Raw genomic sequence first — 12,273 nt, 5'->3', positions numbered from 1 at the left:
TTCTTAAATTACTTTTGAATTTCACCTGAATCACTTTCACTTTCTTCATTGCTGTAGAATTATGAATGGACTTAAAATCTTCAGAGAGTTAACCTCCTTTTCAGCAACCATGCCTCTCACTCGGGCAAAACTCTTCCAAAAAGTATCAGGCTGATTTGTTGTTCTTCCTTCACAGCTGACAGTGCACACAGGAACCACAGTTACAGCCGGTCACTGATTCATTTCCTGCTTGAGTGCCATAAAACATTTTCAGAAATGGAAGGAGAAGAAGGGCAAAGTGCTAAAGCTACCGGTGCAGTAGGTGACCTGAGGAAAAGTTGGCAGAGCTGGGCAGAGGATCACATTGAGTATCAGAGGAAGAATCCGTTCAGCAGCGACGACAGGCTTGCATCTAAACCTGCGCATACTCACAGAGGAGACCCTACCTATGGGAGACCCCCTGAAGGGTCTCGGACAGAGCAGAGAGGGAAAGATGCTCAATCACACGTGGGTAAGGAAGTAGAAGAGCTGTGCTTGATCATCAGAAGAACTGGAGAGGTGGGAGAAGATGGACACGTGAGAGTGACATTCGGGCAGCTGTTTGAAACGTATGTGACTATTTCCAATAAAGTAGTGGGAATCTTGATAAGAGCCAGAAAACACGGTCTGGTTCATTTTGAAGGTGAAATGCTTTGGCAAGGAAAAGATGATGATGTGGTCATCACTTTACTACAATAAGGCTTTGTCCTGGAATAAACTTTGATGCATGGTTCCATTTGCACAAACCTATCTAGATACCATCTTCACAGGCTTTGGTTACAGAATTTCAACTCAGCTACACACTGGGACACAAGCAGGAGAGGAAATGGGCGAGAAGGATATTTTTGTAAAAATGGTAGAGATTTGGATGGAAATCACAGATTATGAGCTACTCCATCACGCTGACATTGGATGGTCCTTATTATCATCTACTAGCAAGTATATGAGAGTTCTTCAAATAACTTTGCTGGCCTACTGCTCTTGGGTTACTGAAAGTATAAATTACTAACTTGCTATCCTACAACACAGATTCCTGCAGGTTGTGAAGGAACCTTACTGTGTGGGAGAATGGGATTTGTAAAACATGGAAGTGAAAACTCTTGTGGGAATTCATATACTTCTTCAAACAAAGAGCCTGGTATATAGCAAAATTTCAGGTTCAATCTCACGTGGTTAAACTGAATAAATGGAAGTTATTTTCATGAAGTAGATAGAAATTCCCAAAATTGCAAAGATAGCACAGCAAGGATACTTGATTGTTGTAAATTAGTTGCATCTTGCTTGGATTTTGGACAGCTGCACTGGTTCTGGTATTTAATAGTCAAAAAATCTTACAATCATACCTTCTCCAAACCTTCTGTGTCTCTTGTTCTTTTTGTTTTCTATCTCACACCATTTTTTTTTCTGTTCTTGTAACGCTTCAGAACTCCAGAAAGCTCTGCAGCCTTTTTGGTGAATTCAGCTATACCCCTTCAGAGAAGGTAGGGTGCCACAATGTAAAGATGCAAAAGTCAGCAGAAACTCTCTGTTGGGACACCTGTGCATTCATAAGGGAAAAAAAAGGCTCTTCTTTCACCAAAATGTAGCAATGTTTTTTACAAGAGGAGAGTAGAGATACTGTAGTGCCAAATGCATAAATGAAAGTATAGCAGCAGTCCCATGCCTCATTTACCTGCTTTCAGAGCACAGTTGTGAGCTCTTCACAAAGAAAAATAAAGGATTGGTTATATAACACAGTTGTAATAGTGCTATGAAAAATAATCAGGAGCTCTATTTACAATAGTTCCCACGAATAAAGCTGCATAATTAGAAATCTAAAGTTCTGTTTTTTAGCAGTGCAAATAGAAGCTTCTGTGTGGTGTTTACTATACTACTTGATGGGTCTTTAAAGTAAGAGATACTGTTCTTGCATCAAAATGATATTAAAATTTAATATAAATTTGGAACTTGATAAAAGTGATGTGTAATTTTACGCTCTTTATATAAAAGAACTTCTGTTGCAAAAAGCCTAAAAGAATGGGGCTTTGTTGTGATGTTTTCATGCAAGGGGGATGTGCACCAAATGAAGTCTTTGGCTGAGGATTTCATTATTTTCCTGCCTCCTTTTTTCTTTTTATGGTGAAAGGACAATGAAAAGAGGAAAAAAAAAGGAATAAATTAATGTGCTGAAATTAAATTAATGTGGGAACAGGGCAGTCAGATGCAGGTAGAGAATGGATTGTAATCACTACATAATTTTACCACATTGGAAAAGGGTGAATTTGTGCTGCACCAGGCATTGTTGGTGTGCTCCCGTAGGTTTCAAACCAACTGCTTCTTTCTAAACAGATCTGCATCTTGCAGCTGAAAAAGAAGACATGTAATTCGTGATCTTAACATATTTTAAATGCTTTGCTCTTTTTGAAAAAGCATTGCTTGCCAAATGACATGAGCACACCTCATTTTTCAGCTCCTATTAGAGGAAGTCTTTACACACATTCGGATTTCAACACAAATTGAACTTTTTACAGTGCAGCTATGGAATGAGTTTTGTTTAATTCTAACAGTTCTGAAATCCACTCAGTTCTGCTGTAGTATTAGTTCATAACTTGCAGGAAGCAGCATCAGGCACTTCAAGCATCACCAGCTGACTAATGGGATGGCACTATCAGGAAAAATAATACACTTTTGGACTTTGTACAAATAATTAATTGCAAGACATGTGAGGTAGTATGTAGCCTGAGCACCATAAGATGCAAGTCCAGCTCACATAAATTTACTACATTTTAATTAAGACTGGCTCAAATAGTTAAGTATCAGCAATCCAGGCTGTCACTGTCATATAAGTGGTAGATGCTTGAGCACATCTACAAGCACTTTTTAAGTACACCTCTGATCAAAACAGAAGCAGAGCAAACCTTTAATGACATGGTTTTACCTACTTTGTAAGCAACTAAAAAAAGCCTGCTCTATTATATTTTTAATAGAACCAAGGATTACTATATAACAAAACTATTATTTGTAGAGGGATTTTTTTTAAACAGTTACAGAGCCAACCTGCCAACTTTAGATGAACATTCTGGAAAACGTGACTGAAATCCTTCTGTGTGCCCATGCAATGATTATGAACACCCAGCTGCCAAACTGGCTCAGCACACAGGTTGACAAATCCAGTCTTGTGCTTCCAGCAAAAGCCAGTATTTCAAAAAAAGACTTTTTAAAAGATAGATAATGGAACTGGTCAGCTTGCCAACTGGTACACTCTAGAATAAAAAATTACTCCTGAAGCCTGTTTAGTCATGAATGCATTACATCTAATGCACATGACTCAGTTCAGCTGAGTTTTACAAAATTATGCTTTATCTGTGATTAGATAAACATCTACAGATGAAACAGGAATTTAAACTTTTCAACATGCAACTTGTTTTTTTCAGCAACTTGTTTTTTTCTAATTTACATTTAAACAGAATTTATTAAATTGGTTTTGCAAAAATTGTAACATGTGAGGGGTTTTAGTATTACAGATTATTTGGATAGTAAGTAAACCCCAAGTTTAAAAGGTGTTCTTGCCCTACTAAGCATCTTTCAGGTGTTTAAATCTCTCCTAAACTTCACTTTGTGACAGATTACCTCAGTGGTCTTTGCCCTCTTTCCACTTGAAGTCTGTAAATTCTGCATCTGTTTTGGACTGTATGTCATACAGGGATTATCTGTGATTTGTTTTGTCAAACACTGAAGGCACTGTCACCATTTCAATAAATACTGCACATTAGTTTGAAATTACAAGAGTTTTTATGCAGCATTTTATTGTTTACAAGTTTCTTAAATTTCAAATACAATTTTCACTGGTTTGCTCCCATTCTACTTTTATTTACAACTCACACTTAAAAAGACTTTGGAATGGTGTGACACTATTACCATTTTAAGCACAATTTCTTTTTTACAGCATTTTATGTGTATCTGTCTCATAATTTCAGCATAAAAGCATTATTCTCTGGGTTCGTGTTAGGTTGGGAGTTTATGTAAAACAATTGAGCAAAACAGTACAAATAAAGCTTTGTCATTCCTAAACATGAGGTCAAAAAAGCAGCTTTTCTCAAGACTGCTAATACTGGATCAAAGAACAGAGCCAGCAGCAGTGGCTAAACAACTTTGCTTTGCTTCTCCAGGCTCTTGGAGAGTAAGAGCTGCTGAGTTCATGCTCCTTATTGATCTTTGCTCTGTAGAAAGCTCTACAGATGATTTCTGAAGTTTGAAAATTACTAAAAGCTTCTAAAGAAGACAGTGACAAAGTTAATAGGATCTGCCCACTGTCTCTTCCAGGGGCTAGCCAGTAATTCAGTAACATATTGGAAGTATTACGTTAGGTTTTTCAGAAAGTACTTCTTCATCTAATTAAAACAATTATCTTCAGAGTCCAAGAATGCTTGTCAATGCAGAAGGAAAACAGACCACAGTTCTGTGCTGAAAAATACTAACGAGAGGCTGAGTGTTCCTCTCAGCAATTAGTGTGCCTCTGTTTAATGCTTTGCTGTTTCAGCTGTTCTGAGCCCTGTCTGTTGCTGTCAGGCAGCACAGGATATCCCCATCTTTCTCATCAGCAAAACTCTGGAAGTGACATTATACCCAGATTTCTACATTTCCAGTCTTGTCATTAGTGGGGCCGTTCTCCAAAGTTAAGACATAAAAGTTGGCCTTTGTGCCTTCATACACATTTGGCAACGTAGAGTCTGGCTGGGATGGAGGTAACTTGCTTCAGAGCATCTCAGGTTTTGGGTGTGTCTGGAAGTGCTGGTAACACAGCAGTTCTGGCATTGCTGAGCAGTGCACGGACAATGTCAGGGCTTCTTTCACCTGCTCTGCCCCCCCTCAGCAGGCAAAAAGCTTGGAGAGAGCACAAGCTGCACACCTGACACAGACTGGCCAGCATGGATATTCCATGACATATAATGTCTGTAATAAAAGCTGAAGAAGGGGCTTTTTTTTTTTTTTGAGTTGTGGGGGCCATTGCTACTGGCTGGCTTGGGAGGTCATGAGTGATTACCTTTGCTTTTTTCTCCCTCTTTCCTTCAGATATTAAACTATCTTTATCTCAACCCATGAGTTTTTTCATTTTGTTCTTTCTGTTCTCCCACCCCACTGGGTTAAGGGATGAAGAGTGAACAAAGAGCTATCTAGGGCCAACTCTCAGTCAGATATTCCATTGCACTGGAAAAGCATCCCAAGATTAGCATTTATTAATCCTTTTTGACAACAGTTCATATTGATATTTTAAATATTACATGTCACAGTTCAGTAGAGTTGCATAAATTAATTACAGATCAGAACACATACACAGTATTAACTCTTGAAAGTCCTTAATGTACAGCTATTTCACTAAGTTAGGAGCCAGCTCAAACCTCTTCATCTATTGATGGCTTTAAGTCACACTTTTCCTACCAAATGTAACAAATTAAAACCCTAAAGGGCTGCAAATAACATGCAAGTGCCCACTGATAAGAATAACAAGACATTAGGAATAAGATCTTACAGACAGAGAGGTGTAAACTCTGCCAGGTAGAAAATGCAGTTCTTCAGAAGGGTGCAGACTCTCTGAAGTACTGTAAGAATATTACAACACATTGTATCACTAAGGCAACAGGTGCTGGATCCATGGAAAACACAGACTGTTGTGTTCAGGGAGGCTTGCAGGTGCAACAGATGTTCTCACCTCAGCTGCATCTGAATGCATCAGGCAAGGGCACTTGCTTAGTTCGGCACCAAGACAAGCTCTGTGAACAAAGAAAATCCACTCCATGTGTTCTGGAGTTTTAACTTGCCAAACAGTCTGCCTTATTATGGTACTGAAAAACAAGTGCTAGCATTCCTGATTAGAGTCATGCAGCAAAGGCAAATGTTCAGCAGGTTCCTTAAGCAACTTGGCATGTTCCAATTTTGGGCTGAGTCCCTGCTATCCCAAAGTCAAATCACATTGCTCTTACGTAAGTCTGCCACACACACACACTGCATTTCAGAACAGCTTCTCTTATGACTTCATTTAGAATCCAAATTTGGCCAAGGCATTAGTAATTTGCAAGGGACTTGCAGTGAGAATAAGACCAGAATATCTGGACTTTTCTATCTACTGCCATGCAGAAGAGCAGTATATTAAATCCATTCTTTCGAATTCTTCACATTCTTTGTAAATGTACAGGAACTAATTTCTAACATTGTGCATGTAAGAGGGAAAAAAGTCTTTAGGTCTATTTACACATAAACTATATTCTAAGTTATACAGCATTATCACCTTGGGCACATATTGTATTCACTTTAATGTGTCACTGTGATGCAAAGAAGTCAGGTAACATTGAAGTGGTTTTGCACCAGAAAGTCAGTACTGTACTTTCAGCAATGTACCTTCTCATCACTAGGCATAAGTAACATATCATACAAATGCAGGTGGGAACAAATGCTTGAAATGTTACCTGCAATCCCAGAACGATGCCTCTTGAAAATTAAAGCTTGATTCTGCAGCAAATACTCCCTTTGGTACAATTCATATGCTGTTAGTTGTAACTCGTTGCCTTGGTTGCAACACATTCTGCTGCTACACTTTGCCTTTTAATGGGAAGAGTTCTCTGCCTGTGTGCATGTGTATTATGTATGTATCTACACAAATTAAATTAAAATTTTAACTAAAATACATCATGCTATTGCCAGGGAAGTATACAGACTGACATATCCAAATGGAAGAATTAGGTTAGCAGCTACAAATTCTGTGTCTATTTCCTCATAAGGAACTAAAGCTTTTTTTACCCTGGGATATTATTGGCAACATCAAACTGTGCAACCTTAAATCAGAGCTCCAAGACCAAACTGGCTGACAACACAAGCTTTCAGCTGGCAGCATTTTCAGTTTGCAGTCTCTCAATCAGTTGTTCAGCCTATGAAAGAGAGAAAGCAACACATTAACTACACCGTGGGCCTTCATTTTACTGAAAATTCCACTTTAAAAATAGTGACACTAACAGAGCATTTGCTTTTCACTTTTACAGATTAAGTGTACAGGAGAAGCAGAATACAACAATTCCTTTCAACAGCAGACTCAGTTTCCACCAAACACTCATGAGGTGATCAGAAGAAGAAACATAAGCTATGGAGGTCAGAGGAGGTTTGAGCAAATGAACAGCAGATCTATTAGAGCATTGTGATTTCAGAGACCTCAGAAGGCAGCAGTGCTTGGAGCAATCCAGTGGTGAGAGCTGGGATTCTCTGTGAGCCACTCCAGAACAGTGTTGTGACCTCATCACCCACCCAGCTGCACCACCCGCCACAAACGCTGCTGAGGGACAGAGGGCGTTCAATGCGTGGCTCCTGTCATGAGCCACATGGTCACATCAGTGCCCAACACGTACTTTTGTCATCACAGATGGCTATTTATGCATCATGGCCAGAAGTGGGGCAGCTGTACTTTGAACACATAACAGCACCAGCTCACAGAGCCCGCAGGAGGCTCAGGGCAGGAGGAAGTCTGCCAAAAAGCAGGCACACGGAGGCCAATGGGCACTTCTGAAACAGATCAGTTTACTGTCAGCCTTTGGCTTTTTTGCCAGTCCTACTGAATTCATCTTTTAATTTGATCTAGTGCTTGAGGCTTTATTAAGATCTCTAAAGGAACTACGTTAGGGTGAAAAGCTCAAGTTTTTTAAATGCAGACAGTAAAAATGCAATCAGATACTTTAGGTAAGAGCAGCTCAAGAGGAGTTCAGTAATGACTGCAGTTTATTTACAAATAAAGCTACATAAAGCATGCAGCAACTGAAAATTATATTATCTGAATTCTGTTTTACATTCTTAAACAAGTACCACATTCAGGATGCCGTAATTAAAAAACAAAAAAAACAAAAAAAAAAAAAAAAAAAAAAAAAAAACCCAACCCCCCCCCCCCAAAAAAGCTAAAACAAAAAAAAAAAAAAAAAAAAAACCCAACCCCCCCCCCCCAAAAAAGCTAAAACAAAAAAAAAAAAAAAAAAAAAACCCAACCCCCACCCCCCAAAAAAGCTAAACCAAAAAACAAACAAACAAAAAAACCCAAAAAACAAACAAACAAAAAAAAAAAAAACAAAAAACAAACAAACAAACAAAACAAAAAACAAAAAACAAAAAACCACAGAAAACCCCAAACAAACAAACAAACACAAAAAAAACCCCAAAAAAACAAAAAAACCTGACAGCAGGGCAAAACACCGAAGTGCATCCTTACTGGATAACCAGACTTATGAGGGATCTGCCTGAACTAATCCAAGACAATAAGCAGTAAAACAGCTATATGTATTTGAGGGTCAAATACTTCTAAGATGCTCAATAACACATCTGCTTTTTTTGAGCTAGGAGTGAACTTCAGCAAGGTCCCACTGTGAACAAGCTGTGTTTCTTCTCTTTACATTCATTCTTGAGATGAGACAGACCTTTTCCAGCAAATTTTATCTGGGGATGTGCAATGATACCAGGATGCTGCAGCTACCTTGCAAGGACAGGTGCTTTGCTGTATCAAAGCAGTGAGAGTGAGGTTTAGGTCTCTAGAGAGAGATTTTCAAATGCTTTAGTCAGTGTCAGTTCAGTCTCATTGCTAATTTCTACTGACATAAATCAGTACCAACAATGTTTTTGTAAAGTAAAGCAAGCACTAGGCTTAGTCTAAAGATGACAAGATGAGAAAAAGCACATGAAGTGATAAATGCAGTCATTAAGTGCATGATACGTTTTCACCTACGGGATTAACCAGATTATGTGCAAAACAGTTCATCACATTTGAATATACCCAAATATTTACAAAGTGTCACAGAAGCACATCACAGAGCCTGAGTCTCAAGCAAGATCCAGAATTATTGTACTGTTTGCTGTTAGTTATTAGCACTCCGTTCCTTAATGTTTATAAGCATAAACATTAAGGTTTTTACCTTTATTTTTTCTCAGTTAATGCAAAATATACATAACTGAGAATTAAAGCAACAACAAAAATAATTGGTCAGAGAATTTCTGGACATAGTTAAAAGGGTAGAAAGACATGGCATTTTCAGCTCACCATTGAAAACCTAGGGCAAAGCTCACCTGCCTTACACTTACCGTGATAAACCAGTAGGAATTGATTCTGTAGTAGATCCTGGATAAGAATCCCATCTGACTGGCTGGGGCCAGGACGTGGAGATGCAAGTGGGCTATGGAGCAGAACGGTGGCCAGTGAAAACCCATTCTTCAGAAAAGGAAAAGAAGTACAAGACAGTGGTGATGTTAATTCAGGAAGAAGTGCAACATTGCAGGTAATTTACAATGATCCACAGAACTAACAACTCATTGCATTTTTGATATGCACAGAAGCAAAAACAAAAACCCTTTCATTATACCACAAAAGGCTCTTCAAAAGTTCATTCACCTCCTCCTTCACATCTCTGTATTTAAGACATATTTTTAAAAGAAGGAGTTAAAAAGTATCTTAAATGTATCCTATCTAGTTTTCAGCTGGAAAGCCAGCTATCAATTTTCACCATAAAAAGCTGGCTCCCTATTTCTCTACAGTGCTCAAATTATGTTACAGTTTATTTCAGGTATCAAGGGCCTTAAAATGAAGGGTCCAGCACCAAAATCCAGTGAATTCTGGTGTGACTGAAACACAATGTGGTGTCCTGCTTCAAAAGACCAAAGGTTACCTCTCTTCTGGCATCTAGGGTTTAGAGCATATTTGCAGCACATAATAAAAGAGCAGTCTCTTTGGTAAATTGTTTGAAGTGCCCTCCCTGCTCCAGATGTGTTCAAGAAAGCATCTCGGAGCTGGAACCCAATTTGTGCCAGAACTTCATCAGAAAAAAAAAGTTTATATTCAATGCCAGCAGATTTTAATTGAGAATTCATGCAGTAAGTGAAAGGTAGACCTGATTTCTTCCATAAATCACAGTGCAGGTTCTGCCACCATCTCTAAAGTGACATTCTGAAAAGCAAAAAGCACACTCAATAGAAGATGGAAGGTTTCTATTACATACCTTACGTCATTCAAGTCATTAAAATTATTCTGCTGGAGAACAGCTTTTCCCACTTCCATCATTCTCTTCACTATTAAAACACAAATAAATTTCACTTAAAAAGGTATTCTTCAGAATATGAACTTCAACAGACTAATCTACATAATCTACATAATCTACAGACATGGGTTTTTCAAAATATAAACACTGTAACTACTCCTAGCCAAAGAAAGGACAGTCAAGGGAGTGTGTGCAATGATTTACTTGAAGAATTCCACTGATACCAGCTTCCACACCTGCAATGCTTTCCAGTGTAATATTATTATAAGAACTTTGGCCAAAGCCATGCTATCTCCACACCCTTATTAAAAAACCCAACAGGTACTGATTGGTCAGAATGATGACTTTACACTAATTCCAGTGTTCTATCTCTACACAGCTACAGGACTTTGATCTGCAGAACCTGTCAAGCCTAGTGTATGTTTCAGAGACAGTACATAAATTTAAATGAAAATAAAATTGTCAGTATTTCTTACTACTAGCACACAGTTTCATTATCACTAAACAATGCAGTAACCCCAATACAAAAATTCAAGGCAGAAGTCAGAGGAATTGCTTTGAAGCCAAACACATGCAGAAGGTTTCTTCTCTGGAGAAAACCACCCTATGTTTACAAGAGAAATACAGCAATGCAAGATTTGCAAAATGCAATTATAACTCTTTTCTTGCATCACCTGTAAATTTCCCTAAGGTGGAATTTCTTCATGGCTGCAGTTTCTTCTGTTACTCAACACACTTAGCTAGCCATATCTTGTGAAACAAATTGCAGGACAATGTCTTCTTAAGGGGAAAAAACCCCAAAATAAGCCTAGCAACACTAAATAATGGCTACAACATTTCAGAATTTTATTTTTTCAAAAATTTTTAAAGACAATTGAAACACCATTTCTCTTTTTCATCCGTTATTCCCTTTTTCCTGACATATAATGCAGTACTTGTCTGAAAGTATACACGTTATAAAATTCTTCTGTAAGCTTTTAGAACTGCATATGCATACCTAAGAAAATGCAACAAAGCAGCGTATAAATGCTTTAAAAATAAAGCTGTACTTCCAACAAAGTGCAGAAGCATCTATACTCCATGCAAACAGCAATGTTTTTCCAGAACTGCACAAAAAAGTGCCATTCTAGACCAGCACACAGAAGTTCCCAGAAGAGGTAAGTCCCAATTGACACTCACTCACACCAGCTATTTCCACGTTTACAAATGGTGTCCAAAGTTGTAATTTACTTGACAACCCCTTATTTCAGGCTGTGAAAAACGATTTTCCTTGAGGTTAAGCACACACTCGCAGCCTCACCTAGAGGTATGTGCTCTGTCTTCAGCGTTTTGCAGTTTCCCATGTGCTTCACGGGCACCACCAGGTAGTGGTGGGGGGCGCCAGGTTTTATGTCTCTAAAGCAAACAAGGTCTTCATCCTAAAAAAGGATGCAAACGTTTTAAGACGGATTAGGACGAGGATACCGGCACAGAGCAGGTAACGATGCCTATGTCCCCCACACGGATGCGATACCAAATGTCACAGCTGACGCGACCAGCAGCAAAAGCTGAGGGTATTTTGGAGGCAGCCTCCGGGCACGGTGCGCGTCCGCTGCTGACCTTCGGCAGTCAGCATTCCCCGGCGCCAGCTTTGAGGCTTCCGGCTGCTGGGCCAGCACTTTCGGAAGGCACGGTGCTTTCCGTGCGAAGGATGTTTCCCCGCTCTGCCCATGGAGGAGCTGGGGGCCCTGCGAGCCGCCGCGCCCCCGCCCAGCCTCAGCCGCGACCCCAGGCCAGCCCGTGAGGGAGCGGGAAGGAGCGCCTCACCCACCTGGCAGGGGAGCAGCGCCGTGCCCGGCTCCTCCCGGCGGGCGATCCTGCAGAACACGCACTTCCCGTCGTAGCCATCGCGGCCGCCGTTCCCGGCTTCGCTCCCCTCAGCGGCGGCGGCACCCGCGGCCTCAGGCCCGGCCATGGCCGCGCTGCCGCTCCCGTTCCCGCTGCCGGCCCCTCCCGCCGAAGGAGGAGCGGCGGCGCCGGGAGCCCCCGCCCGCCGGGCACTCGCGGGGCGGAGCTGGGGCTCGCGTGAAGGTTTCACAAAAAAAAAAAACCCAAAACAAACAAACAAACAAACAAATTTAAAAATGGGGTGATGTGAAAAATGCGTATTTTATGACTGGCTTTTCGCAAATATTAAAATGAATATTGTATGTGTTATGTTAGAAAGTTATGCTGTATTAAT

The 12,273-nt window shown here is 40.0% G+C and overlaps 1 protein-coding gene across 2 annotated transcripts; it reads right to left on the bottom strand.

Moving 5' to 3' along the window:
* Positions 1-5,218: 5,218 nt before the first annotated feature.
* Positions 5,219-12,060, bottom strand: HINT3 (histidine triad nucleotide binding protein 3). Of its 2 annotated transcripts, XM_041423702.1 has the most exons (6): positions 11,863-12,060; positions 11,353-11,470; positions 10,014-10,083; positions 9,103-9,229; positions 6,828-6,920; positions 5,219-5,768 (listed from the first exon to the last, which is right to left on the bottom strand). In XM_041423702.1, the coding sequence occupies exons 1-5, from the start codon at positions 12,004-12,006 to the stop codon at positions 6,873-6,875; spliced, it is 507 nt and encodes a 168-aa protein (XP_041279636.1). In that variant the 5' UTR covers positions 12,007-12,060; the 3' UTR covers positions 5,219-5,768; positions 6,828-6,872. The 2 variants fall into 2 exon arrangements, with proteins under 2 accessions (XP_041279636.1, XP_041279635.1); XM_041423701.1 differs by having other exon boundaries at positions 5,219-6,920.
* Between the last annotated feature and the right edge of the window lie 213 nt (positions 12,061-12,273).

This window comes from Onychostruthus taczanowskii, unplaced genomic scaffold (genome assembly GCF_017590055.1).
Source record: "Onychostruthus taczanowskii isolate IOZ18803 unplaced genomic scaffold, ASM1759005v1 scaffold8, whole genome shotgun sequence".
NCBI classification, from domain to species: Eukaryota; Metazoa; Chordata; class Aves; order Passeriformes; family Passeridae; genus Onychostruthus; species Onychostruthus taczanowskii.
Note: the sequence above shows the minus strand (reverse complement) of the source record. Positions and strands in the feature narration are given on the sequence as shown.

Coding starts and splice junctions, on each gene's coding strand:
- HINT3 (XM_041423701.1), bottom strand. CDS start 12,006: ATGGCCGGGCCTGAGGCCGCGGGTGCCGCCGCCGCTGAGGGGAGCGAA. Junction 10,084..11,352: donor GACAGAGCACATACCTCTAG/GTGAGGCTGCGA, acceptor GTGTTTTAATAG/TGAAGAGAATGATGGAAGTG. Junction 6,921..9,102: donor ATTCCTACTGGTTTATCACG/GTAAGTGTAAGG, acceptor TCTCTTTCATAG/GCTGAACAACTGATTGAGAG.